Source organism: Moesziomyces antarcticus (assembly GCF_000747765.1).
Source record: "Moesziomyces antarcticus DNA, scaffold: scaffold_v10001, strain JCM 10317, whole genome shotgun sequence".
In the NCBI taxonomy this organism is placed as follows: Eukaryota; Fungi; Basidiomycota; class Ustilaginomycetes; order Ustilaginales; family Ustilaginaceae; genus Moesziomyces; species Moesziomyces antarcticus.
This window is the reverse complement of record NW_014639009.1, coordinates 1,145,985-1,173,734: the sequence shown is the minus strand read 5'-3', so window position 1 is coordinate 1,173,734 and position 27,750 is coordinate 1,145,985. Positions and strand designations below refer to the sequence as shown.

General features: G+C 59.4%; 9 protein-coding genes across 9 annotated transcripts; 4 read left to right on the top strand and 5 right to left on the bottom strand.

Annotated features, from left to right (window-relative positions):
* Positions 1-25: 25 nt before the first annotated feature.
* PAN0_001c0417 (uncharacterized protein) lies at positions 26-1,597 on the bottom strand (the record flags this gene model as incomplete). The annotated part of the gene is made up of 1 exon (XM_014804034.1): positions 26-1,597. The coding sequence occupies one exon, from the start codon at positions 1,595-1,597 to the stop codon at positions 26-28; it is 1,572 nt and encodes a 523-aa protein (XP_014659520.1).
* A 638-nt stretch (positions 1,598-2,235) lies between these two features.
* Positions 2,236-2,530, top strand: PAN0_001d0416 (uncharacterized protein; the record flags this gene model as incomplete). Its single annotated transcript, XM_014804033.1, has 2 exons — positions 2,236-2,429; positions 2,500-2,530. The coding sequence occupies 2 exons, from the start codon at positions 2,236-2,238 to the stop codon at positions 2,528-2,530; spliced, it is 225 nt and encodes a 74-aa protein (XP_014659519.1).
* Positions 2,531-2,922: 392 nt separating this feature from the next.
* PAN0_001c0415 (carbohydrate esterase family 5 protein) lies at positions 2,923-3,597 on the bottom strand (the record flags this gene model as incomplete). The annotated part of the gene is made up of 1 exon (XM_014804032.1): positions 2,923-3,597. One exon carries the CDS (start codon positions 3,595-3,597, stop codon positions 2,923-2,925), a length of 675 nt encoding a protein of 224 aa, XP_014659518.1.
* A 3,595-nt stretch (positions 3,598-7,192) lies between these two features.
* PAN0_001d0414 (beta-glucosidase) lies at positions 7,193-9,652 on the top strand (the record flags this gene model as incomplete). Its single annotated transcript, XM_014804031.1, has 1 exon — positions 7,193-9,652. The coding sequence occupies one exon, from the start codon at positions 7,193-7,195 to the stop codon at positions 9,650-9,652; it is 2,460 nt and encodes an 819-aa protein (XP_014659517.1).
* A 723-nt stretch (positions 9,653-10,375) lies between these two features.
* Positions 10,376-11,629, top strand: PAN0_001d0413 (uncharacterized protein; the record flags this gene model as incomplete). The annotated part of the gene is made up of 1 exon (XM_014804030.1): positions 10,376-11,629. The coding sequence occupies one exon, from the start codon at positions 10,376-10,378 to the stop codon at positions 11,627-11,629; it is 1,254 nt and encodes a 417-aa protein (XP_014659516.1).
* Positions 11,630-11,689: 60 nt separating this feature from the next.
* On the bottom strand, positions 11,690-14,863 carry PAN0_001c0412 (uncharacterized protein; the record flags this gene model as incomplete). Its single annotated transcript, XM_014804029.1, has 1 exon — positions 11,690-14,863. One exon carries the CDS (start codon positions 14,861-14,863, stop codon positions 11,690-11,692), a length of 3,174 nt encoding a protein of 1,057 aa, XP_014659515.1.
* A 706-nt stretch (positions 14,864-15,569) lies between these two features.
* PAN0_001c0411 (p-loop containing nucleoside triphosphate hydrolase protein) lies at positions 15,570-21,005 on the bottom strand (the record flags this gene model as incomplete). The annotated part of the gene is made up of 1 exon (XM_014804028.1): positions 15,570-21,005. The coding sequence occupies one exon, from the start codon at positions 21,003-21,005 to the stop codon at positions 15,570-15,572; it is 5,436 nt and encodes a 1,811-aa protein (XP_014659514.1).
* Positions 21,006-22,281: 1,276 nt separating this feature from the next.
* PAN0_001c0410 (UBC-like protein) lies at positions 22,282-23,180 on the bottom strand (the record flags this gene model as incomplete). The annotated part of the gene is made up of 3 exons (XM_014804027.1): positions 22,282-22,597; positions 22,667-22,967; positions 23,051-23,180. 3 exons carry the CDS (start codon positions 23,178-23,180, stop codon positions 22,282-22,284), a joined length of 747 nt encoding a protein of 248 aa, XP_014659513.1.
* Positions 23,181-23,392: 212 nt separating this feature from the next.
* On the top strand, positions 23,393-27,026 carry PAN0_001d0409 (GPI-anchor biosynthetic protein; the record flags this gene model as incomplete). Its single annotated transcript, XM_014804026.1, has 2 exons — positions 23,393-23,502; positions 23,612-27,026. The coding sequence occupies 2 exons, from the start codon at positions 23,393-23,395 to the stop codon at positions 27,024-27,026; spliced, it is 3,525 nt and encodes a 1,174-aa protein (XP_014659512.1).
* Positions 27,027-27,750: the final 724 nt, after the last annotated feature.

Genomic DNA, 27,750 nt, shown 5'->3' with positions numbered 1-27,750 from the left:
AGGGTATATGTGTACAAGCTAACGGCTACTGTGTGCGAGGTTTGGTGGGGTTGAGTGCGGCGTCTATGATCTGGAGGCGTTCGTGAGACGACTTTCTCCTGGCGCCTTGTGTGAGTGCCTCTGCAACGCGGATCGCGACCTTGACCAACGAGGTTGGGGCGACATCGCCCGTCACATGCTGCAGGCTGGTGACTCTGGCAACAAAGTGCGATGCGACGCGGTCGTCGCGTGCGAAAAAGTACATGGGCAGCGGATTGCCCAAATCGACCAGCTCGTTTTCAGAACCCACGCTCTTCTGCGCCGCCTCCATCTGCGAGCCTTTGAGCTTGACGAGCGACCACAGCGACATGAGCAGCAGATCCGACTGCGCATTCGCCACGTAGTCCTTCACCGCCGCGACCTTGTCGGTCTTGTGGCGCAGCGAGTCGGTCACAAACTGCATCACTTGAGACCTGGCTCGTGCGACGGGATCAGCACCACCATCTGCTAACGCCGCAGCAGAGGAGCGCGCAGAAAGACAATGTGCTACATCCTCGATGGCCGAATGCAGGAACGGCGAACCCTCGGACATGACGAGCACTTGCAGATACGACGCGAGCAACGACGTCTGGTCCTGGAAAATGCTGTGGTCAATCGCGAGCTTGAGATTGACGCGCACCTTGCGTAGCCGTGCCATGGTCCTCGGATCTAACTGCAGCTTCTTGGGCTTCTTGACCTTGGTCACCTGCGCCCCGATGGCACTCGATCCAGACGCATTCTCGTACTCGTCCTCATCGTCCGGCAGCTGGTTGACAAACTTTGACAGTGCGCCCACCAGAACGATCGATACGCTCTCCCAGCCTTTGCCCAGCGAGATGGCATAGCCTAGCGGCGTGTTGGTAGATCCACCTGCCTGCGCTGCTGCGGCCGATGTCTTTGCCTTGCTGCCCCCTTGCGACAAGTCGAGCAGCAGGTCAAAATTGGCGTTGCGGATGGCGAGGATGGTCTCGACGTCCTTCTTGTCGATCGCCTTGAGCAGGTCGTGCGTCTCGTACTCCCGTGGCGGTACTACTCCAGCTGATTTCGATTTGACTGCCTCGGAAGATGCGTCCCCTTTCGCGGCCCGACCCTCTTGGTCCACAACTGCACCGGAGAGGTGTCCTGGCTCTCTGCTGTCTGCATCGCCAGCCGAGTCGGAAGCGGTGACAACGATGCGCGAGAGAAGAAGAGCGAGCAGTGCGTTTCCACGGTTGGCATCGCTGTGCTCTCCCAGCAGCTTAGGATCCAGGTCGAAGTTGAGATGCATCTCCTGCAGCGCTGCGTGCACCCACTCTCTGGCGTCTTGGAGGTCATCGTCAGGCAACAGCCGCCGGATCTGCTCGTCTGAGACGGAAGGAAAACTGTCGATCCGCTTCAGGTCGGAGGCTGAAAGAGCTGAGCGTATCGTGGGTTTTGTTGCAGCTGCAGATGAGCTTGCTTCATGGGGACCTGAGGTGGGGGCAGATGAACGCTGCGCATTGGTGCGGAAGCTGAGCGCGCGCTCCACGAACGACGCCGCTTGGTGGAAACCACTCTTGGGCGCCGTGCAGGCTTGTGCGTTGGTGCTGGATTGGTCCATCCCTCCTTGCCGGTGGGTGGCAGTATCAAGGCTGTGTCTTGTCGTTGTACACCGATGGTGGCGGTGAGAGAGACGACCCTGCAGCTCGACTCAGCCCTCTCCTAACCATGTCTGTGCGCTCGGCCCAAGCAGCCTCCACCCGCCAAATGAAATTGATGTGGAGGCTTTTGCCAGAAAAACAAGATCGAAAATGAAGGCCAAAAAACCAATAAACAAAGATAAAGAAAATGGGAGCGTGGTGCCTGTCAAACCGATTCGCTGATATGGTCTGGGACCGTACGAGGGATTGAGCTTGAGATGGTCGATGGCTGTCCCTGGGACGACAATAAGACGGAAATGCGAAGGTGGGCGTAGCCAGAGAGCTCATACATATGCTTGAGCGGGACCGTTGAGCCACAAAAGTCGAACAGGGCGATGCTGAATCCACCCACATCGACCATTGTTCCGCAAGATTTGTTAGCTTCCACTGTTCTGAGGTTTGAGATGATCTGCAAGCCTATCGTGCCTGCAATGGGAGTGGAGAGAGGTAGGGTTCTTGAAGAGTGCGCTTGACGGATATAAATACATTCTCACGCACTACCTGTTGCGTTCGTATCGCTCTACATCTCCACAACTTAACCACAGTCGTTACTTCAATCATGGTCCAGATCGCTCGCTCTTCTCGCACTGTGCTGCTGCTCGTTGCACTCTTTGCACTAGCCTCTCTGCTGGCTCAGCCCGCTTCGGCCGTCCCGGTGCCAGGCAACTCGTACGAGCGCCTCCAGCCTCACAAGACGATGGGGCAATTCCTCAGCAAGCCGCTCAATTCCAGCCCTTGGTCAAAGATCAAGAAGTAAGTTGATTGCCCGAAGCCACACTCATTGAGCTTGCATGAGCTAACATCCTGCGTGGCGACTCCACAGGCTGTTCAACATCTTCCCGAAGAAGTACTAGAATTAAGGTGCCGGCCGCCTTCTCAACCCACAAACTTGCTGTACCGGCTTGCTGCCCATCCTCTTCTAAACACGGTCCTTTCTTCTTCCGCTCCTTGCTCCCTAGAAGGGGTCGTCTGTTGAAAGTGCTATGCTTCAATACACACTTTCATTAATCCGCACGCACTGATCCATTGGGCTGCCCGCATACCTTAGTGTGCAGCATCTGCGAGAATCAGGGCGATGTCTATCGACAAATATTCGCCGAAGACTCGTGGCCTCATTAACTCACGCAGGCACAAAATGAAACAAAGCACAAATAATTCAGCATCTCCGTCCGGTCTGGTCGTACAGCATCTAGACGAAAAGGCGCATCTGCGACATCAGAACAGGATGGACGAGGCTACGATCTGTTTATCCCTGAAGAGCCTTGATACCGAAGTTGGCGCCCATGGTCTGAACGTTGGTGTTGTATCCGTAGGTAAGGTGCTGGGGGGTGATTCCGAATCCGGAGCTGACGTCGCAAACTCCGTCGCCGTAGATGCAGATGTCGAGCGTCTTGGAGACCCAGTTGGAGGGGACGCCCTGGGTGAAAGCAGCCGAGATACCTCTAGCGCTGAAGGTGGTCTTGCCACCGTTACCATCGACGTTGCAAGCGAGGTTGGGCTTGTGTTCGGGGTTGCCGATAAGAATGACACCCTTGACGGCGTCGAACGCCGCACCAGTAAGCTGAGGAAGGGCATTGCAGGTGGCAGCGGCACCCTGGGAGTAGCCCTCGAGGAGGAAGCACGTGTTGGGGTTGCGGGCCAGACCGGCCTTGACCTGGGCCACGATGTTGGCAGTACCCTGGGCCGAGTTCTGGTCGATACCGGCTGGGTAGACGGTGTCGTATTCGGAGCCACCCGAAACGGCGGAGCGAATGCGGGTGTTCATGGTGCGGAAGCCGACCGAGGGACCCTGAGGCTCGCTGGTACCGCGAGTGTTGATGATGACGTACGACGAACAGCCAGCACGCTCCTGGAGCGGAGCAGCCTGCACGAGACCAGCGGCGGCAAGGACGAGGGCGGCAAAGGTCGACTTGAACTGCATCTTGAGATAGATCGGAAGAGAGGTTAGGGGATGGAAGTGGATTCGATGGAGTGTGGACGCTTGGCTGGTTGGACGAATCGGTGAAAAAAGGAGAGGTATGGGGGCTATATATGTGGTGGCGGCTGCGGCATCGTTCTATGCAAGAGCATTCGTGTTGCAGAAGGACACTACTGTTGCCAGAAGGACACTACTGTTGCCGACGTTGCCGGTGACGGTGACCAGGCATCGAGCGCAACGACCGGCATTGCGATGTTGCCGGATCGAGTCAAGCATCGTCCGAAAAGATTGGAACAGGCTTCTTCCCGAACGGCTTGGTGTGAGCCGCGGAAGAACCGCATCTCTGCCCAACCTGGGTGGTCCCGGGATCCTAAACAGGCAGGAAGAGAAGACGGCGAGAATCAAGGGTCCACCTCTAGCGAAGCTGCAGGCTCCTGGGACGCCGCGATGCGATTGGCGAGGGCGATCAGATTAACTCGGGTCCTCGATCTTGTCGATGGAAGCCACGTTCGGCTATGTGGCTTGGCGCCAGTGCTTGCGGGCCAACGAAGCGGGACGGATGTGCATGATCCGCGGTCGGTGGCTGACGCATGGGAGTGATCCGACCTCGCTTTCGATCAGAGACGCCATGTATCGAATCGCCTCGAAGCCGCGCAGCGATTCGATCGAAGATCGCAGCACCCTAAACTTTGACCAGGATGAGATGAGCAGAGCCTTGGTGCTTGCCGCTGGGAGAGAGGATAAACACTGCAGATGAAGAGCACGAGTGTCTCGCGTAAGCCATCGAACGCAGTATCGGACAGACTATCATACTTCACAGGTTGAGGCCACAGAAGCAAACAAGGGAGTGTCTCAGAGCCAGCCAGCACGTTGAGTTCATGAAGCGTTGGCTGCGGCAGGGTGTAAAGCGACTCGGGGTCAGCTGATTGGTGCTGGCCGATCTAAGCGCTCTGATGGCCGCATGGATGCATGAGCAGCATCGTGCATGCGTAGCTGGTGCGACCGTGCTCGAAACTCCCTGAGATTTCCGGGGGGGGGGCGGGGCAACAGGCTGTGAGAGCAACCTTTTCCGCGGATTGAGACTGCGGATCGGCAACGTTTCAGGATGAGCATTGATCATGGACACGGTAAAGTTGAAACGGAGACGACGTTCGGCGCCACCTGATGGGAGCGGCGCCAAGCAGCAACCTTGGCATCGCCCGCCGAGCGCGTGGTTGGGCTGCTGTGACAACGGAACGGGTGACACATGTCGGTTGTCACTTTAGCGCGGATTTTGGCTCACCCATGTTTTCGCACTGTATCCTCACCACAGGACGTTGCGAGCAGGAAGCGCTAGCGTCTTCCACGTTCCAGGGCTCAATGAGTTGTGGTCGAGATGAAGCTACACGTGATGGGAAGGCAGACTCCGTGACTTCCAAGCGAGTGAGTTTGGAAGCTCGACACAATAGAGCAGCAGCATGCACAAGCATGAGTGAGACAGACTATCAGATCTGTTAGAGCCAATGATGTTGTACCTTGGATCGGGCAGCGCGTGAGTCAACCACCGCAAGTCAGACTTGCTTGCTCGCTGCAGAGTCTGCGATTGGCTGCACATCGTACGGAACCGCCTGTCCATTTTATGGTACGGAATGGCAACTCAATTCAGCGTCTTTTATCCGTCATCATGTTCCACAAATTCCATCAATGTGCACGTATAACTGTGTGCTGACGCCGAAGGTACCGTGTTCTTCTCGATCGTGCCCTCCTTCGAGCAGCGAAGCAATGCGAGAAGCAAGGTAAGCCGGAGAAAGCTCGAGACAAGAATTAATTGTCGGGTCGGCTTCCGGAAAGAAATCCGGGGGGCGCCTTGGCAAAGAGGGGCAGCAGCTTACATCATCCTGACAGACTCACCTGCGTCGAGGGCAGTGCCGGCGCCATGCAAGTTTCGGCGTGGCGAGGCTAGTTGCTCCGGTAGCCGAATTCGCACTCTGGCTCGCTTGGACGTCGGGGTTCGAGCGCAGACACGCTAAGCGCATCGCCTCTGCACGCGTGCGTAACCGGCAACCTTTGGCCCCACCAATGCGAAGCCGGGCAGCCCGGTCGAGTCAGAGCTGAACCAAACCTTGGCGCTGAAGGACCGATCGAGCGACGGCGCGGATTCGGATGCGGTTTGCTCAACGCAGAGCTTGGCGGGGCTCGATTGGGAGCTGCCTCAGCTGCGATTTTGGCTTTCTGGCGCCCACGCCTTGCAGCCGTCAGTTAGGCTTTGGCTCTGCAGCGGAGAGAGGAAAGGCTGAGTGAGAGGTGGGGATTGCAAATGCGCCGATCTCATCGGAGAGAAAAATCGTTGGAATTTAGCGCTGCGCCTCTGTTCTGATGCCTGCTTCTGGCGCGCTTTTTTCGAGGGTTGGCTCGATGCGCGTCGGCTGTCACAGCGGAAGCTTCGGCTTCTTCGGCGCAAAAGAGCGAGGCAAAAAGAGAAGGAGCCAAGCACGCGTTGGGCGCGTCGGTCGAGCATCTGAGCATTTGACGCGCATAGCCAGCCGAGCCGCGACCGGTGGCGGCATGCGCTGCACACCTCACGTCACCTTTTGACCGCCCGTACAGGACTCGGTGCGCTCCGAAGCGACTGACGACCGATAACAGATTCGAGCTGTTGTGGTCAAAGTGGGTGACGGCGCAGGCCGAGTTGGCAAGAGGGGAACGGCAAAGTCAACCAGCGCCGGTTGCAAAGCCTTGTTTCGGTGTTGGCGCCGCGCGTTGCTGTTCTATTCCTGTGCGCGCGCATTGCACCATGACGCCGTGGCTCGAGCTCATGCATCCCTCCTCGCCAGCCCTCTTCGCTACGATCCTGCCTTTGCATTCGTCCACCGGCGAATTCTTTTTGCCCCCTCCTCCACGCTTCATGCCGCGAGCCTTCTCTCGTCCACATCGCTTTCGCATAGCCGAACACGGAGCCCCCTGATCCTACTGCAACCCCAAACCACCCCCACACCCAAACATCCCCACCATTCCTGCGCTTTCCCTCACGCACCCCTATGGCCACTCTTCCACCCACAACCTCAGAGACACACCTGCACACACCCCTTGCGCATCCATCTCGCATCGACAGCCAGCCGGAGCCTCCACCTGCCGTCACGTTCTTGCCGTCTCTCTTGTTTTGCTCCTCGTCAAACAAGACCGCATGGTCAAACTTTCTGCGCTTACCCTCGCTTCCACTCCATCCTCTCTTGCACCTGTCCTGAGACTCGCTTCCCGCGCTTGATCCCTTTGTTTCGCTCTCCCATTGGCGGATTCCATCGGTGCTGGCCTCTGCACTCGTCGGTCGACCGCGTTGTCGAGCCTAGCCGATCTACCGTTCCGACTCTTGGCACTTCAACCGCCGCGCACATCCTTCGCTCATCCTTCCGTACAGAACCACTCCGCAGACTGCCGGATGAGCTGTAAGCGACCTTTACTTTCCCCACTTTGACTCTGCCACATCGGAGAATTCGCTTCCGCTGCAATCATCTCTGGCTAGCGGACGGTGCTCTTGCAGCTTCCGTTAAAACCATCACTCCCCCGTAGAAGGGAACCCTCCTCTCCCTATCGACTACTCTCGACGGAAACCTCCATCAAGATGAAGCTCTCCACAGTCCTGCCGCTGGCCGTGCTGGCGTGCGCAGGCTCTGGCCTCGCCGTCCTTTCGCCCGAGCCCGACTACCAGCAGCTATTCGCCGAACGCGATGTCGACGCCGCCGCCCACTTCCTCGAGCGCAGACAGCAGGGTATCGGAGGCGCTGGTCAGAACGGCCCTGGCTACCAGACCGTCCCCAGCGTGCCGTTCAACGGAAACGACTCGCTACCCTACTCGCCACCTTTCTACCCGACCCCTCAGACCAAGGGAACCTCTCAAAATTGGAAGGACGCCATCGGCAAGGCGCGCGAGTACCTCCAGCAATTCAACCAGACCGAAAAGGTCATCCTCACCACCGGATCCGGTTGGGAGCGTGGACCATGCGTCGGCAACATCTCGCCCATCCCGCGTGTCGGCTTCCCTGGTCTTTGCCTCATGGACGGCCCCGCTGGTGTGCGAGGCACCGACCGTGTCACCTCTTTCCCCGATGCCATCACCGCCGCCGCATCCTTCGATCGCGACCTCTTCTACAAGCGTGCCCACGCTCTCGGTGAAGAGTTCAAGACCAAGGGTGCCAACATCTGGCTGGGACCCATGATGAACGTCGCACGTACCCCCCTTGGTGGCCGTAACTGGGAAGGCTTCGGTGCCGACCCGTACCTGAATGGCGAGGGCTCGTACTATTCGGTCCTTGGCGCACAGGATGCCGGCGTGCAGGCCACACTCAAGCATTACATCAACAATGAGCAGGAGCACTTCCGAAACGAAGGCAGCTCTAACCTCGACTCGCGCACCGAGCGCGAGATCTACCTGCATCCTTTCCTCCGCGGTGTCCAGGCGGGCGCAGCATCGGTCATGTGCTCGTACAACCTCGTCAACAACTCGTGGGCCTGCCAGAACTCGGAGCTGCTCAACAACCGTCTCAAGACCGAGCTGGAGTTCCCCGGCTACGTCATGTCGGACTGGGGTGCCCAGCATGCCGGTGTCGCTTCTGCCAACGCCGGCCTTGACATGACCATGCCCGGCGACGTGCTCTGCTGCAGTCTTCAGGAAGGCTCGCTCTGGGGCGGCAACCTCACCTCTGCCGTCAACAATGGCTCGGTCGCCACCACGCGTCTCGACGACATGGCCACGCGTATTCTTGCCGGTTGGTTCTTGCTCGGCCAGGACCAGGGTTACCCCAAGGCCAACTTCAACTTCTTCGACAAGAAGGATCCAGCCACCAACCAGCATGTTGACGCGACGGCCGATCACGACAAGATCGCCCGCGAGGTTGCCAGCGCCGGTACTGTGCTGCTCAAGAACCGCCGCAATGCTCTTCCGCTCAACAAGCCAGGCAGCATGGCTGTCATTGGCTCGGATGCCGGACCGCTGTACCAGGGCGCCAACTACTGGCCCGACCGCGCGCAGAACGGCGGTCTGCCTTACGGCACCCTTGGTCAGGGCTGGGGTTCCGGATCCACCGACTACTCGTACTTCTTCTCGCCCTACGAGGCGCTGCAGTCGCGTGCCCGCAAGGACCGCACCGGCATCGCGTGGAACTTTGACGACTTCAACCTGGCACAGAGCGTCATGATCGCCAACATGACCGACGTTGCGCTCGTCTTCGTCAGCGCCGAGAGCGGTGAGGGCTACATCACCGTGGACCGCAACGAGGGCGACCGCAACAACCTCACGCTCTGGAACCAGGGCGAGCAGCTCATCCGCAACGTCACGGCGGTCAACAACAACACGATCGTCATTGTGCACTCGACCGGCGCCGTCGACATGGAGAGCTTCGCCGAAAACCCCAACGTGACGGCGATCGTCTGGGCCAACCTTCCTGGCAGCGAGAGCGGCCGTGCGCTCGTGGATGTGCTGTACGGCGACTACAACCCCAGCGGTAGGCTGCCGTACACGATCGGCAAGAACCGCACCGACTACGGCACTGACGTGTTGTACTACAACGACACGGTCACGCCGCAGATCAACTACACCGAGGCGCTCAACATCGACTACCGCTACTTTGACACCAAGAACATCGAGCCCAGGTACGAGTTTGGCTTTGGTCTATCGTACACCAAGTTTGCCTACTCGGGCGCGTGGACGCAGCAGATCGGGTCGGCCGACAACAGCTGGTGGGGCTCGGCGAATGCCTCGACGGGTCTGCCCGAGTGGCTCTTCGAGCCCAAGTACGAGGTGACGTTCTCGCTGACGAACACAGGAGACTGGGATGGCCATGAGGTGTGGCAGGCGTACCTCGAGTTCCCCAGGAGCGCGGGCGAGCCGCCCAAGGTGCTCCGTGGTTTCGGCCGCGAGAAGATCAGCAAGTACAACACGAAGGAGGTCAAGTTCCACCTGAGCCAGTACGACGTCTCGACGTGGTGCAACGACAAGCAGCAGTGGCTGCAGCCCGATGGCAAGCTCAAGGTGCTCATCGGCGCCTCGTCGCGCGACATCCGCCAGGCCGTGGTGCTCAACTGAACCGCACAGACTTCACGAGTCTGCAGTCACACGCGCCCGATCGGGCCGCCGTGGATCGCGCTTTGCTTCGTCTTCGCCTTCATTCTTGGCTACCTCATGTGTAGCTGGACATTCCCTTGCAACCGTCATATCATTTCACTACTCTTCTACCCAAAGAAGAGCGCACTGAGTGGATGTGTAGCGTGTGACCGCGACAGGGTCCAGTCTGGATGGACCGCGTCAGGGAGAGAGTTTTGTGTTTTGTGGGATTCGAAATTTTTCCCTTCCCCACATCTGCTGCGAAACAGGCGCGACGGCCGCAGGGTTCTAGAGCCCGATTCCCGAACTGGCGTGCATCATCTTGACATCCAACCATCATCACCAGCTCGCTGCTTTCGACGCTTGGATCTGTGCGTCGGATCACCCGAGATATACCCACGCCTCGAGGCATCGCTTCGGATACTACACCAAGGATCGATAAAGCCGCATAGACGCACCGAGCATCGGAAGTTTCTTCAGCACGAGCGAGTATCGGCACATCCGACGATTGGCTTCCCTGGCATCACGTTTCGCTCGTCTTTCGATATCACGCGAGACTTTGCTGCGCCGACGCCGCACCACATCCTCGTAGAGCTGCAAATTATCCGCTCATATCCATCTGGCTGTCAACCACGAGCTGTGCGCTTGACGCCGCACCACCACTAGGCATCGAGACACCCGCGTGCAGGAAGCGCTGCGGCAACGATGACTTCCGAGACGCTGCACGAGATCGGGGCGGGCTTCGAGTGGAAGCCTGCGTATGCGGAGCAGCTCGCACACATTGCGGATACGGACGAGTTCATCCACGATGACGAGTTGCACCCGGCTTCTTACGACTGGCCGACGCTGAAAGAGGCGATCAAGTTCCGCATCCGCGAGCACCTTCTGGAGACGTTTGCATCCGAGCGACCGCTCAATCTCCACCCTGCTGCGGCTCTTCTCAAGTCGGGCTCTGACGCGACATCGCAGACGGCTGTCGGCGTTGCTGCGGCAGTGAGCTCGGCAGATGAGCTAACGGACGAGGCAGTCGAGGATTCGCAAGGCGCCAAGGACGAAGCGCAAGAGCGGGCGTCTAGTGAAGAAGAGGCGGAAGCGCGCGTAGGTCCAGCGGATATGCAGAACTTCTACCCATCTTCACGCGCACCCGCCTCCACCGTATCGCCGCTGAGCGCCGACGAAGTGACCAAGCAGTTGCGGCTGCTGTACGGCATGCTGGACGACTTTGACACGCAGCCGCCGTTTACGATCCAGCGGCTGTGCGAGCTCGTCGTCTCGCCGACAGGGCACTACAACAGTGGCGCCAAGTGGGTCGCGGCGCTCAAGCGGTGTCTTGCCGTGACGGCCACGCGCGATGCATTCCCTATCAGCCCGATTCAGAACGCCACGAGCGTGCCCAACGGACACGTGGACGAGGCCAAGTCGGACGTATCCGAGCTCGAGATGGACCGGATGGACGGTCTGGCGCCCAGCACGGGCACACGGTCGAGGTCAGCTAGCGTGGCCAGCGTTGCGGATCCACTGTTTTCGCCGATTCCGTTCATCACCGAGGCGGCCGAGGCAGACGAGGCGGTCCCGGAGCTCGAGCTGGGTGGTGCGGATCGAACGCATGCGGATGCCGTGCCGAGCGAAGTCGTCGATACCGCCCCACCCACCGCGGCTGCTCCGGTTGAAGAAGCTAACGTGGTGATGCCCGATACAACGGAAGAAGCAGGCAGTACAGCACAGGCGGTAGATGCACTCACACAAGCCGACGTCGAGCCAGCACAGGCGACAGCACCACTAAGCGTCCCACCCGGCGAAGTGGACGAAGTCGACAACGCAGCTGCCACCATCCACCCTCTCTCAGCAACCACTGCCGCTCCGCCAGCAGAACAGTCGACAGGCCAAGACGACGAGGAAGAGGCGCGCTCCACCAAACGCCGCAAGAGCGTCGCTTCGGAATCCGATCCACGCGACTGAGCGAGACTTTTGCATCCATTTCATCTCTGCTTGTGCGTGCCTGTTTGCAGTGTGGCTACCTCAGTGACGTTTGCGTGGGTTCGGCGTGTCGGGAGTCGGAGTGAAGGCGTCTCGTGCAGTGTACCAGGACGAAAGACCTCGCCAACCTCCGCGCGAAGGGGACGGTGTCGCCTTGGGCGGTCGTCGTTGCTGTGCGGTTGTGGCCTTCCTCTTCTTGGGCTTGATTCCTGGTGCGCGCGCGAGTCGTTCTTGCTGTGAACTTGGCTCGGCCGCTTTGGCAGCCTTTGTGTGCTTGGGCTTGCGGAATGAGGTTTCGGGCGAATGTGCGCGCTTCTTGCGCGGCGTTCCAATCATCTCCCGCATAGAAGCAGGTGTGGGCGCGTCTAAGACCACCTCGACCTGTTGCGAAGGCGACTGGCTGGGGATCCACTCGGAGACCTCGGCTGTCGACAGCGAGTCTTCCGCCGCAGACTTCTCTACCGCACGTTGCTTTCCGCGCGCTACAGCGCTCAGAGAGCCGAGCGCCCCGCGTTGACCAGTGGGAGACGGCGACCGAGCCCGCTTTGACGGAGACGGCAGGAGTGTGAAGTATGAGCGAAGGTCGCGCGGGCTCTTGTCGGAAGCGCTGCGTGATTTGGAGATGGCGGCGCGTGCAGCGGGTTGCGTTGAAGAGGAAGAAGGAATAGCGGCAGCGGCCTGGCCGGGTCTGGGAAGTGGAATTGCTGCCGAGCCATTAGGCTGCTCCAGTCCGGGCGATCTGGACGTCCGTACGGAGAATAAGTCATCGATGCGCCCGCGATTTAGGGCAGTGCTTGCCACTGGCACGGGCGTCACTTCCCGAACCGATGCGTCGTCATCATCGTCGTCTTCCAGCATCTCCACTTCGACAGGAGTGTCGTCGTCGTCGCTGTCGTACATCTGCGCTTCGACGGGCAATTCGTCATCATCCACGTCCACCACGTCCAGAACCATCTCCTCTGAAGCAGAGTCTGAGTTTGGCACGGCCTGCTTACCCGCTAAACGCGACGCAGATGTCAGCTTGGCAGGCGAAGCCGTGCGCACGATCTCCATCCTCTGCTCGCTCTCCTCTTCCTGCGAGATTGCGGCCTCGGAGCGCTGAAGATCAAAGTACACGCGGATCGTTCCACCCGTCGCGCACGTCACCTTTGCAAAGCGCGTACGCCCCGCGCCGTCGATCTGCGTTTTGACGCACCCGCAGTCGTTGACGTCGACCATGACGAGGCCGCGCTCGCGCGCGCGATCCTCCTCGGCAAGCCGCTCGAGGTCCGACTGCCCTTCTTCGAACCTCAACCACTCGCGCCGCTCCATGTCCGACAGCACGCTCAGCGCGTCCGGCAGAGGAAGCTTGCACGATCGTCCGGCACGCAGATGCCGCGCCACGCTGTCGAGTCCTTCGGCATTCGGTGACCGCCCCAGGCGCCCCTCGCCGACACAAGACTCGAGCTGCATGCGCCGCTGTGCTGCCTTGGGCCACTGTTCCTGCAAAGAAAGCAGCTCACCAAACAAGATTTTACGCTTGGCGGGTGGAGGGATCTGCGGGCTTGTCGGAGGCGGAGCGGGTCCGAGGCCGAGCGCGCGACGCGTGCTGAGCGGGAGCTGAGCTAGACCTTCGCGGTCGGCGCGCACAGGAAGGTCCCAAAATGCTGCTGGATGCAGGGTGCGGGTGGGTAGTTGGCGCGCCTTGGCTACGGTCAACGCCCTGTCAGGGTGCGCACTGCGGGTCGAAGCGGCAGGGAAGGTCGGCTCAGCCGAAGCGGCAGACTGCGCCTTTGCGAGAAGGAAGTCGGCGAAAGAGCTCTGTGGCCTTGGCCGCGTGTGAGATGTGCTTGTAGCGCCCTGACGGACACGATCGAGGAACTCCGACGACGCAAGGACCACGGGCAGCGTCTTTCCCCTTTGTCGAGCTGGATGGCTGACTTGCGCTAACGCCTCTTGAGCATGCTGCCGCTCCCATCGCTCGAAGGCGCGCCGCACATTGTAATCTGTGACGTTGCGCGCGCGCTTCGGATAGCGTCGGAAAGCCTCGCTGTCGGAGCCAGTGGCCGGAGTTGCTTGCGAACTTGAGTCGTCAATGACAATGCTTTTGGGTTGCAAGCCACCATTGAGGACGTGATCCGACGAAGGCTGTAGAGCGTGTGACGTGTCCGATGAGCTGCCCATCTCCACATCCAGCAGATGCATTGACTGCTTGGCATCGGGGAGCACCACCACAGGGTTGGCGTTGGCAAAGCGTGAGGATGCAGAAGCGCTGCGTGCGGATTGGCCAGGAAGCTTTGGGGTTGGGCGCGTGTACGCCTCATCGGCGGAAGAGTCATCGACCACAACGATTACAGCGTCGTCGCCCGCTTCCATGTCTTGGAGTCGTGCTATGCCGACACGCGCAGGCACATGGTGATGCGCCAGAGCCGATTCAGTGCCGCTTGTCTCTTCCGTATCCGCCAGAGTGTGACGCGGGAGAGCTACACGCTCGAGATGCTGCGGGGCTCTGGGTGGCTCGGAGGTATCCGACTCAGCAGTGTGCGGCGTATCGGAGGACTCCGACTGCACAACGAGCTTGGATGACGACGGGTGTGGACGGACCGGCAGGGGCGCCGTATTCGAGCTCGCAGACGCGCTTGGTGGTTCCGCTTCGGGCGTTACCGCGTCATCGAGATCATCGTGACCGTCGTCAGGCAAGGGCGTTGCCGACGGATTGAGCGCGCCTCTGCGCGGGACGGGCGTGCGAGGAACGTACCTGACGCGGGCTCCTTGAGGCGCTACGGACACGGAAACGCTGCGCGATTGGCTTCTGGCTGCGGAAATCATTGCTACGTCGGAATCGTCGGATGCGCCGGATTCGTCGGCCTCATGTTCGAGTTCGTCCGTTTCGGTCTGTAAGAAGCCTCGTAAGGATCTCGTGCTCACATCGCTGTCCGAGTCGACGGAGACTGCGCTTGATGGGATTGCGGCGTGCTTGTTCTGAGTTGGAGGCCTGAAGGAGGAAGGCTGTGCGAACGAGGTTCGCGACTCGTGGTCGACCTGTGGATTCCTTTCGGATTCGTAGCGCTGGTTGTACAGGTCAGCTAATGAGGTGGGCTGTGGGTTCCTCTGGCAATGGACAGATATGGTCTCTGTGCGGACGTCGGTGGTAAGTGTCGGCGCGGAAGTGCTTGGATCAGGCACACCAAGTTCTTCTGCGCGCCGAGCATTGTAAAGGTCGACGAGGGAGGTCATGACAGAAGGTGACGAGGCGCAAGACGAGAACGTCGCGCGAGCATGCTAGGCTGCAAGTCGCCCTGACGTGCAAGTGGAAGCGAAGTGGCTCAGCTGAGCAGCGCCTGCATGGCCGAGGAGGTGCGGATGAGATGCAGGTGCGGATACGGGAGTAAGGTTTCCCACCGAGCTTGAGCTTCAGGCAGATTGGCGCGCTCTGGAAGGACCGCGCTTCTCGGATGAAATGAAGCGATGATGCAGCGCGTGCGAAAGTCGTGAGGTGGGGGCGGCAATCCTGGCAGGCGCTGCGCGTCGCGATGTGGAAGAGGGTTGTATGAAAGGAAACGAAGCAATGACGCAGGTGAGCTGGTGTTGTTCTCTACCCTTGCCTAGCAGGCTAGGAGCCCGGCTTTTATTCGCACTGACAAATGATCTCTGGGCGGTGGGAGCGGCTCGCGTTTTGGGCAGCAGCACGCGGCGCTCTCCTCCTAACCCTGAAATCCTCGACAGCGCGCCCTGCATCGCCATCTCCGCCTTCCGAGAAATCTCTCGAGCTTGCTGAGGCTCTCATCTTCACATGTCGCGCCAATTCGATTCAGCCTTGCCCTCCGCAATTCACCTTTCCGTCCTCATCCTGACACGGACACCGGTTTCGAAGAGAGACCACTGGACATCATGACGGACCAATGCATTCCCAATATGTCTACATCAAATTCTGACCATGGCTTTAGGAGCGAGCCGCGTGATTGGCCAGCATCTCCAGCTCTTCATACTCGCCCGTCTTGCGGCACATGTCGTAAAAAATGCCTTTGCGCTCCAGCAGCGCAGCGGGCGAGTCGTTCTCAGCGATACGACCCTTGTCCATGACCAGAATGCGATCATAGTCGATGATCGTCTTGAGTCTGTGGGCGATCGTGATGATCGTCGTCTTGTGCCTCGCGTCGGCGTCCAGCGGCGACCGCAGCGTACGCTGAATCTGCGTGTCTGTCTCAAAATCAACAGAAGCGGTTGCCTCGTCCATGAAGATGATCGATGTCGAGCGCAGCAGCGCTCTCGCCATCGAGATCAGCTGCCTCTGCCCCTGCGAGAAGTTGCTGCCGCCTTCCGACACCTTGGTATCCAGGCTAAACACCGTGCTTCCTGCTCCCGACGGTAGCACCGAATTGACCGTCGTCGATGACGAAGACGATGCATGCGGCTCCATCGACACTTCATGAATCGACCCGGCGCGGCTCGGGAGCAAGCTTGGTGCGGCCGTGTTGATCGGGCTCGTGCGCAGGTTGACCCGACGAAGCGCTAGCATGCATTCTTCGTCTGTGCGCTCATCGAAGGGGTCCAGATTCTCGCGGATCGTGCCACTGAACAGCACTGGATCCTGCGGAATGATGGTGAGTCGACTGCGCAAGTCATCGAGTCCAATCTTGCTGATATCGATGCCGTCAATAACGATCGAACCTGCTTCGTACTCGACAAAGCGGAAGAAGGCAAGCGCCAAGGTACTCTTGCCCGAGCCCGTGCGTCCCACCAGTCCGACCTTTTCGCCTGCTCCGATGCTGAATTCGACACCGCGCAGCACCGGGTCCAGATCGGGCGCGTACTTGAGCACCAAGTTGCTCACCTGGATTCCGCGGCTGTCGATCTTGGATGGCCATCCAGGGGGCGGACGGTGGTCCTCGACGACTGCGGCCGGCTCCTGTGGCAATGCTAGGTATTCGTGCATCCTCTCCACCGAGTTGAGGTCCATCTCGAAGCCCGTCCAACAGCGGCAGAGCCAGTACAGCGCGAGCACGAGCGTCTGCGCTTGGGTGATGGCGATACCTGCCAGACCGGCATCGATGCCGCCTGCCAGCGACAGTGCCGAGGCGCCAAAGACAGTGAAAGCGCCCATGACGTCGAAGCGCAGCATGAGCCAACGGTTCGCCATCCAGAACAAGTTGTAGCAACTCTGCGTTGCGTCAAGTCGACGGAAGAGCGTCTGCATGAAGCGTTCCTGCGCACCGTACGCGCGCACCGTCGCAATTCCGTTGAGCACCTCGGAGAAGGACTGGAAGATGGGGGATCGCGTCACCGACTCGAGGCGTCGCAAGTCGCGCGCTGCCGAGATGTACGAGACCGACGTACGGTAGTAGGCGTAGGTGATCACGAACAGGAACGGCACGAAAGTCGGCACCGTGACTGCCATCGTGCCGATAGAGAAGACGCACGAGGCGGAGAAGAGCAGGAGGAAGCGGATGTTGCCGAACAGCGTCGTGTCGACCGTCTCGACATCCTTGGTGAAGCGATTCAGGATGCGTCCTGTTGGCGTCTGATCGAAGAAGCGCGTAGGAGATCGCACCACGGTCTTGAGCATGCGGCTGAAAAGCTTGTTGCCCGCACCAATGGCGCCGATGCCACCGACCAACGAGGACAGGATCATTGTGGCGTAGCCGAGCATCAGGATGCCAACGTACACGCCCAGGTACGGAGCGACATTGGCCCTGGGATCGGCGAACCAGCCCTGCTTATCGGATCCGCCTCGGTGTTCGTACGCATTACCCCAGAAAGAGAGCCAGTACTTCTCCAACACGTCGGCGAAGCGGGACACCAATGTCGTGAGCAGCACAAACGTGACAAAAAGCCAGCCAAAGGCCGACAGATACGTGACGTAGATCTCGCGCTTGACGCGGCCCGTCGACTTTCCTTCAGCGCTGACGAGCTTGCCTCGTCCCGGCGCGCTTGCTGCACCGTTCTTGCCGGAGTCGTTCGTGCCTCCATAGTCCGCCTGAGCCTTTGCCTGTGCATCGACTGCGGCGTCTTTTGCTTCTTCCTCCTTCATCTGGTCCTTCGCAGCCTGTTTGCCCTTGACGTTCGGGCTTTCCGGCGAGGATAATCCGAGTACAGCTGGCGAGAGAAGGCCTGCCTCTCTGAGCTCTGATGACGAACCGCTAGCCTTGATGCGGCCGCCATCGAGCATAACAACATGCTTGACATGAGGGAGTACAGCATCGACGTGGTGTGTCACCAACACGACCGTGCGGCCCTTGACGAGCTCGCCACATAGGCACTCGTCCACCAGCCTCTTGGCCGTGTGGGAGTCGACGGCAGCCAGCACATCGTCGAGGAGCAGGATCGGTGAGCGAGAGTACACTGCGCGTGCCAGCGCCACTCTGGCCTTCTGACCACCCGAGAGCGAGACGCCGTTCTCGCCGACTTCGGTCTGGTCGCCCTCGGGGAACGTCTTGAGGTCCGGCTCCAAGCAGCAGCAGCTGAGCACAGCGTCGTAACGGGCCTGATCAAAGTACTGGCCAAAGACGATGTTGTCACGGATGCTCATGGTCTCGAGCCAAGCCGTCTGGGAGCAGTACGCCACGCCGCCACTGAGCAGCCGCAGAGGACGTTTGGGCAGCAGGACCGAGCCCTCGAGCAGCTCCATCTCGCCCATGATTGCGGACAATAGCGAAGACTTTCCGGATCCGGTCGGACCACAGATCAGCGTCATCTGGCCGGGCGGCGGTCGCAGGTCCAGGGCCGTTAGGTGGAAAGGCTCTGCCTCGGGCTCGAGCTGTTCATGTTCCGTGGCAGTCGCCATCTCGGCATTTTTCGCTCTCTTCCAGAACTGGAGCTTTGAGAGGAAGGAGCGCTTGGCGGCCGGCTGATCTTGCTTCTTCGTAGGCTTCGCAGCGTGCCAACGGAGCGTTGCATCGCGCAAGACGATTGTTCGGTCGCTGTGAGCGGTTTCGTTTGGCTGGTCTTGTGCATCGTGCGCCAAAGCGTTGTGTACGACCCAGCTGGGCACCTCGTCCTCCTGCAAAAACGTGTTGATGCGGTCCACCGAGACCTTGGCCTGGAAGATCATGTTGATGATCATAGGCAGCACGCTGAGCGGGTTCTTGAGCATGCCGAACAGGGCGATGGCCGTGAACCCTGTCGCGACATCGAGCTGTTTGCCCTCGACCAGTGTGTACGACGCAAACGCGGTGATGGTAAACGCCAGCGGTACGAGCGCAAACGACGCGATCAGCCCGGCCATGATCCACGCATTGCGGTAGAGCCACTTGACCTCCTCCTTTCGGGCGCTCAAGATCCGTTTGGACCATCCCTGCTCCCAAGCGAAGAACTTAATGAAGCGGATCGATGTCACGAGCTCGTTGAGCACCGTGATCCTCTTGTCGCGCGCCTTGAGGAGCCCCTTGTTGTTCTCGTACGACATCATTGTAAAGCGCTGTTGGAGCGGCATCAAGATGAGCGCAGGTCCGACGCCGGTGAACGCCGACCAGCCGAGGAGTTTGTAGAGGAATGTGGTGGCGATCGCCAGCTCCAACGGGGCCGAATAGCCCATGTACAACGCGGTCACCGAGGTTGAGATCGAGTTGGCATCGGTTGCCATGAGGTTGACGACCTTGCCAACGCTTGCGGCGCTGTTGTCCTCCTCTTCCTGCTGCTGTTTTGCTTTCTTGGCGGCTTCGGCGTCTCCATCCTTCTTGTCCGTCTTTGCGTCCTTGTCCGCCGATTCATGCGTCTGCTCGGCATTGGCAGTGGAGGTTGCGTTCTGCAACGAGCCCGAGATGTCCTTGCGACGGAGCGCCTTGTCATAGATTGCCAGAGTGAGCTCGGTCTTGATACGAACGCTGGCACGGCGGCTATAATACAGATGCTGAAGGTCGGTTTGCGTCTTTACAAGCGAAGCGAGCAGGGCAAAGACAGCGAACAAGAAGGCGCGTTTCCTTGCCGGATCGATAAAGTCGGGGACCGACTTCATCCAGCCCAGCATCGGCGTGGCATAGAGTTGAACTGTGCCCTGGATACCTGTGGAGATTGCCGCCTCAGCCGAACCTCGGGAGAAGTCGTGGGCGGAGACGAAGGCTTCGGTTGCAGGGGCGCTGGTCTGAAGGGAGTCCAGAATTTGCTTGAGGAAGAAAGGGCTGGCGTACGCCAAGCTGTAGGAAACGATGGTGAGAACAAAGTCGAGCGCCATGTCCCTCGAGTTCATCCAGAACACCTGGCGCACCAAGTTGGGCTTCTTTGCCTCGGCCCTCTTCTCGGCTTTGGCGCGTGCATCGGCACTGGCCGTCTGGGCTTTTTCCTTGGCTGCAGCATACGCTTGGTCATCCTCGCGCTGGATCGTTCGCATCTTGTTCAACAGCACCTGTGACTTGGACAGCTTGCTGAGCTGCGAGACATCTGTCTCTTCCAGCGGCCTGGTGAGCGCGGCGTTGATGATGGGATTGAGCCAAGAAAAGCTGACCCACTCCCAGAGGGTGCAGTAGTCCTCGAGCGGTGGAGGGTATCCGTTTCTGTCGTACTGCGGGTTGCGGTCGTACACCTGAAGGGGCAGGCTCATGATGAGCGCAACCGCAACAAGGCTTAGCGCAAGAGAGGCGATGCTGAAGGCCGGTGGAGCGAGCTGGCTGCTATGTGGTGGATGGAACGGAGGATGGGGAGTGGATAGAATCGAGCGGTAGCCTGACACAGCCGAGCCGGCCAGTTGAAAGGCGTAGAAGACGAGCAGAGTGTACGGCGGTGTGGGCGACGGGAAGAAGCAAGAAAGGATGCTGGCGTAGATCCAGGCACCTGTTTGGAGAGCGGCTGCAAGCTGAAGGCCCGCCCGTGTTTCGAAGCCGGCTTCGTTGCCCAAGCGGCTGGCGAGGCGAGGGCTCAGCAGGGTGATGAGAAGAGCAGCCGTCCATGCGATAAGGTGGAGGACGCTGATGACCGAGAGTCCAAAGTGTACTGCAGCAGGCTGTTTCGGCACATCATCTGTAAAGTTGGGGATCTGCGAGTCGGAGCGGCCTCCCAAGAGCGGCGAGGTCTCGGAGTTTCCCGCCTCGTTCGATGTAGCAGCTTTGCTGCGTGGCGAGCCGTCGGCCTTCCCGACGTGTGTAGACCCATATCCGTCGGGCGAGGCGTCGGTATTCAGACTAGCACCGATCTGCTTGTCCTGTTCCTTCGCTTCCGCCTCCTGACGGTCGTATTCGTGGACGTCTTCAGGCGTAACGAACGAAGTGAAGACGCGACCCAGCAGCGACGGCTTCGAATTTGACGATTTGGGCCAAAGCCGCAATGCCAGCACGACGACGACGAAGGCGGCAGGTAGGAAGGCGTCAAAGACGAGTGGGACCGACTTGTATCCATGGTCGATCGGTGTCGTTGACGGCGCACCCGCCATCGCACTTGTGTTGGTCATGGTGGGGACCGTGTTCGGGATAGCCCCTGCTGCGCGAATGTCAGCAGCAAGCGGGCTGTCGTCCCACAAACTCGATCGCGGTGGTGATGTGAGCGAGCGATAGACGGCGGAGGTCAATGTTGTCGGGAAGGAAGCCGAATGTGGTGTATATAGGGTCGTGATGCTGAGCTGGCGGAAGGCTCGACGACTCGAGCAATGGCTCGGCTATGGTGAATTCAGGCAATGCAAACCAGGGCCCTGGGGTTGCTGAGTTTTGTGCCGGCTCTCATTTGTCCCCCGCGAAGATGCGGTGACTTTTTAAAGCTGCATGTGGAAAAGGAAGGATGCCCGCTGCAGCTCGTGTCGGGTCGGAGCGCGCCGACGCGTTCACTTTGGCCCCTTGGCTGAGCCTACCGTTCAGAGACCACATGGTTGCTGAGTTCTCGCCATGACCTCCGGGCAATGACTCCACTCACACTGCCTCAAGATTGTGGTCGCTCCGGAGCGGGACAGCAGCACCGATCCGTGGCGGAATTGTACGGTGTCGAAGCTTTGGTGCAAGGAACACCGTGTCTCGTTCCGACCGGCGGCTCTACGGAAGGGCGAGCGGGCAGGCGAGCAAAGCCCGCTCGATGTCACAGAACTGCACAGCAACACCGACTCAGCCGCAAAGCCGCGGGGCGGAGCACTCATTCTCCCACTGCAAGGGACCACCTACCGTGCATCTCGAGACATGCCGGCCATCACGCGGCCAGAGTCGAGTCACGGAACGTGGACTCCATAGCTAGCCAACCCTTGACTTGTTTGTAGCCAGGGCACTGCTTTTGCTCACACGACGTGGTCGTCCAGCCCCAGAACGCGGCAACGATAAGGCAGAGGCAGCTTCGGCACGCGTCCTTCCGACCTCGCATCGAGACGAACCTCCGCGGATCCAAGGGGCTGTGAGCGCCCTGGTTTGTGGCTTTATATATGTCGCAACAGCGTTTCCTGACATCTGCGGCCATAGAACCTTGGAAGCACCGCATCCCGTCCGATCTGCGAAGTGATGCAAGGTATCGCCTAGTCAGTACTGCGGTGGGGGACCACGCGGGAATCCTAGGTGCTGCAGTTCTTTTTTCTTTTTGCTTTTGGCCGTTTGCACATCCAGCTTACAGACTCAAGTCGACCTTGCCGTCGCCTTCACAAGTGCACAGCCATCGGGAGTCAGTCGCATGGAGAACGATCATGGGGGTATATTGAGGATCGCAACACCGCGGATTCATGGCATGATTCGTTTCGATGCGTGGTAGGCATCGACTTAGAGCTCGAGGACCGGCGCTGGTGCTGGCGAGTCTGCTGCTTCGTCGCCGAAGATGTCGCCTCTGAGCTCGGCAAGTTCGCCATCGTCGAGCTTGCGGAACAGAATACCGTTTGCCTCGTCCGTACGCATCGGTCGACTTGTGAATGAAGACATGCCATCAGCAGGGCGCGCCGGGTTGGCGCGGTTCAGCCCGATGCTTGGATTCGGAAACCCGCTGCCGCCGCTCACATCATATAGACTCGACGGTGCCGTCGACAACGAGACCGATTGAAGCGCGAGCTTGTTGAACAGCGTCCGGTGTGTGCGGAACATCCTGGTCGTGCAGAAACCATCATGGCTTAGCACTTTGCAATCGTCAAGGGTTGGCAGGGCAGCAACATACCTATAGACTTCTGGATTTGCGACTTGTCCCTCACGTAGGGACTCAAGGTTGTCTTCCTGGAAAGCGTTCTTCACGAACTGTAGGATGTGGAAGACAAAGTCCTGCCGAGGACGCCATGCTGTCGGGAATCGAGAGCTGAGCAGCAGTCGGCCAGTGTCGGGATCGACGAGCGGATGAAGCAACGTGGGTGGAAAGAAGACTTGCGGTGTTGCCGATGGGTATGCTGGAGGGAAGACGATGTCAAAGCGGAAGATGCCTCCGCTGAATGGTCCATTCTGAACAAAGATCACGCCATGCCAAACTGCCGTCGCAGACAATGATCCCGCAGTAGTTCGTCAGCTCCAGTTCAGAGCACTGCCCGACAGCGAAGGCTGCTTGACTCACGGTGAGTGTCATCGTCGTCCAGCTGAACGTAGACGCCTTTGGGGCAGTTCGAAGGAAGGCACAGCTGTGCGTATTGGAACGAAATGTCGCGCTGCGCAAACTCGAGCCGCACTTGCTGGCTTGGCGGCATGCTGACACTCGTCGTTCCTTCCTGTTCTGGTTCTGAGCTGTGAAGGTGCTTGTCGGATGTGCCGGTGTGATCGCTTGACCGATTGCGCAGATTGCTCAGCGTGGGAGTCGAGCGACGCTTTCAATAGCTCGGACCGTCGGAACTGGCCGAAGAGAAAGGAAAGTGTGGGTGAGCAAGGCCGTAGGGTCAGAGTGTGGATCCCCTCGACGTGCATGTGTTGGTCTGGATCGGAACGCCCGATCCAACAGGACCCTGTTTGGCACGCCGAACTGCTCCACTGCCCTGCACCTGCTGCTCTGGAATTTTCAGATGGACCCGCGTCGTGCAGGCAGGGCACGGACCTGAAGCGAGCTTGCAGTTCTTCTCGAGGCCAGCCTCTCTTCGGACCCTCGCTGACTCTCCCACATCATCCTTACCGGCCCGAGCTGTAGCGATCGCTCGTATCTGGCACCTGAAGACCTCAACGAAGGGCCCTCGGAGTCGGCTGAGGATATGGCGGGACCAACGCCGACGAGCGCTGGTGCACAGCCCGATGTGGCCGGTGCCTCGACCACAGCGAGCCACGTCCAGTCAGCCGGATCGCTTCGCATCAGGAAGCTGAGCAAGGTCTCGCCGGCTCGCTTTCTTCTTCTGAGCCTCCTATTCCACATCGTCTACATCTCCTCCATCTTCGACATCTACTTTACCTCGCCCGTCGTTCATCCGGAACCGCGTTTCAGCGTCCGGGACACCCTGGCGCCAGGGCATGTTGGCGAGTCTCTTGAGGCACCGGCGAAGCGGCTCGTACTCATGGTCGGCGATGGACTCAGAGCTGACACGCTGTTCAAACGCCATTCGTCCGAGCTCTTGCCCCCATGGTCCGCCGCCAAAGAGGCGGATTACGACCTAGATGGCACGTCCGGCTTGTGGGCATCCTTCGCCCAGGATCCCTTCAGCGCACCCTACCCGTACCGGCTCGCGCTGCAAGAGAACAAGTTCATACCATGTGCGCATGATCAGAGCTGCGCGCATCCGGACCAAGCCTTCGCAGCACCTTTTCTGCGCAGTGTCTCTCGAGACCGTGGTGCCTGGGGGATCAGTCATACTCGAGTTCCGACCGAGAGCCGTCCTGGACACGTTGCGATGCTCGCAGGAATGTACGAGGACGTCAGTGCGGTGACCAAGGGCTGGAAGCTCAACCCGATTGCATTCGACTCGATTCTAAATCAGTCGACACATTCCTTCGCCTTTGGCTCGCCGGACATTGTGCCCATGTTCGCCGTCGGTGCTGCGGCTGACCGTGTCGACATGTGGACCTACAACGAGGAGGACGAAGACTTCACCAAGGACGCTACGCACCTCGATCTTTGGGTGCTGGACCACTTCAAGAAGCTTCTCAACGACGGGGAGAACAATCCTGAGCTTCGCCGCAAGCTAGAACAGCCAGGCACGGTGTTCTTTCTCCATCTTCTCGGCCTCGATACGACCGGCCACTTCTATCGACCCACCTCGCCTGAATACGTCGGCAACACCATCGTAGTCGATGCCATCGCACGTGAGGTCGAGAAGCTCATTGACGATTTTTTCGGAAATGACGGTCGCACGGCTTACATCTTTACGGCCGATCATGGCATGAGCCTCAAGGGCAACCATGGCGACGGCGATCCAGACAACACGCGCACGCCCATTGTCGCATGGGGCGCCGGTGTTCGCCGGCCTCAGGTTGCCACGTCACAGCAGATTCAAGAGGCCAAAGCAGAGCAGGAGCGCGATCCGTACTTTTCCAATTGGCATCTCGAAGACATTTCGCGTGTGGATCTCGCCCAGGCCGACATAACCCCGCTCATGGCGACGCTGCTCGGGGTGCCTGTTCCAGCCAACTCGGAAGGTCGCCTGCGTCTCGATCTGCTGGACCTCTCTGCAGAGCACAAGGCGCGCGCTCTACTCGCCAATGCGCAACAAGTGCTCGAAACCTACCGCGTGAAGCATGCATCGCGCGCGCGCCGCATGGTTCGTTATGTGCCCTTTGCACCGCTGGCGCCTGTACAAGACGAGACGCTGCCCGGCGAGGAGAAGATCGATCACATCCTCATCAGCATCGAGGAGGGCGACTTTGATGAAGCGGCGCTGCTCTCGAATGCGCTCATCGACGAGGCAATCGAGGGCGCACGCTACTTGCAGACTTATGACTGGCTGCTTCTGTGCTCGGTCGTAACCATCGGCTACCTGGGCTCTATCGTCTATTCTTTTGCCTTTCTGCTGCGCAACTACATCCTTTCCGACCAAGAAATTGCTGCAACCGCCCCGGTGCCAAAGCCAGGAGGAAAGTCCCCCACCCCTCTCCTCAAAATCCTGGTGGCTCCCGTCTCTGGGGCCGTGTTCGCACTTTTCGCGGCGCAAGAGATGCCGTTCTCGTACTACCTCTACGCTGCGCTGGCGTTTCTCTTCTGGGGACGAGTGCTGGATGACCTTCCGCTCTTTGCCGCTGCATACCGGCGCATCTCGGGCTCTCAGACTGGCTTTTCGATCGTTGCAATTTTGCTCAAGGTTCTGGCATCGCTGGCGATGCTTGAGCTTATGGCCGTGGGATACTTGCGTCGCGAAGCGTGGTTCGTCGGCTTTATTCTGCTTGGATTCGCCTGGCCGGCTCTTGGGATGAACGCGGATTTCAAGTCGGAGAACGAGGGTCTGCTGATCGTCTGGGGCTTCTCCTGCCTCCTGAATGGCCTGTTCACCATTGGGAATGTCAACAAGGAAGAAAGCATCACGCTGCTGATGCTCAGCGCTGCAGTCTTCCTGACGGCAGGCTCGGTCATAATCTCGCGGCCGAAGCTCTTCTTTCCCGCAGCAAGCACATCTGGAGAGAAGGAGAGCAGCGGAAGCGATGAAGATCGCGCAACTTCGGACAAGGCCCGAGAAGCGGATGCATTGCATCTTGGCCACACCCTGCAAACGCTCAAGGTGCAGCTGGTCGTGCTCGTCGTAACTGCCATCACCACGGCCGTCTCGGCACGGTCCCTCCGTCTGAAGCAGGGGCTTCCGCTCGTCACGCAAAGCTTGGCTTGGATCTGCCTTGCGACCTGTCTCGTCTTTCCCTTCGCTTACGGGTTCCGCGGTCCTGTCGCGATCGAGGCGGGCGGCAAAGACGCAGCGATCTCTCTGGTGAGGCAGCCCAGCAGTCAGCGCCTGGCAGTCGTCGTGTTTGCCTTTGCTCCAGTGTTTGTGCTTCTATCACTGCGAGACGAAGTCTTGTTCTTTGGCAGTTTCATCACGACGCTGCTCGTGTGGGCCAAGCTCGAAGGCGCTCTGCGCGAAACTCGCCGCGATCCGACCATGGCAGCAGATCAATCTGGCAAGCGCTACCTGCAGATTTCGGAGCTGCGCGTCAGCCTCTTCTACCTCTTCTTCCTACACATCGGCTTCTTCGGCACAGGCAACGTGGCCTCGATCTCGTCTTTTTACCTTTCGCCCGTGTATCGGCTGGTGCCGGTGTTCAATCCGTTCCTCATGGCGACATTGCTGCTGCTCAAGATCCTCGTTCCCTTCGTCATTCTCAACGCCATCTTCTCGCTGCTGGCCGCAACACCGAGCATTACCGCGTCACCTCCTGGCTCCAAAGCTCCCGACCGCGGATTGAAGCTGCTCGGCGACACGGCGCCCGGAGGACTGGGACTCGACTCGGGTCTGAGCCTCGTCTTTGGTGCGGGCATTGCTGCCGATGTGCTGGCGCTCAACTTTCTCTTTGCGGTCAAGAGCGAAGGGAGCTGGCTTGAGATCGGCCAGACCATCACGCACTTTGTCATGGCGAATCTGCTGCAGATCTTCATGCTTGCACTCGCTGCTGCAAGTTCGGCGATCCTTGGATGAGTGGATGAATAGTCGAGCGCCTACACTTTCTACCACCCAATCGACCCGGTTGTAATAGGACAATCTTCTCTTGGTCCGTGCCTTGGAGCAACGGAGTGAAAGCGCTGTATGCCTGAAGAGATGCTGAGTGAGAAAGGCCAGCTCGGAAATCGGAGAGTGATGTGTTGGTTTCCAGACGAGGCGCGCAACGCGTCCGCGTAGAGGTGTCGGAGACTGTCGTGATGCGTAGGAGGCGGCTGAGGCTGAGGCTGCAGCGCAGCACTTGCGAACTTTTGGACTCGGAAAAGAAAGCATTCCGGCTTCCTCGGCTTGCATTGCGTCCATCACGCCCTAATCACCTTTCCATCTTCTTCCAGTTCTCAATCAAGACAGCCGCCCTTCGCTTCTTCCGACAGCACCAATCTCCTCGAGCTTATTGCGTGCGCCTGCCCGAGGATCATTTAAATCAACGGGCCGCTCGCAACCTTCTTTGCGCTCTTGCGGCACGACACGCACAATCCAGACTTCCGCAGCAACTTGTGTCATCTCCCTCATCGGCCGCTCTCCTCGCTGGCCGGATCGACGTTCTCATTCGATCCTTGCCACCTCGCTCAAGTGGCATGCAGTTCCGACGCTGGACCCTCGAACAACCTGTCTGAGGTCTCCAGGGCCATGCAGCCGCCACGCGTTCCTAATTTCCTCCGCTGGCCACTTGATGGTCAGACCAACGATGCCCACCCCCTAG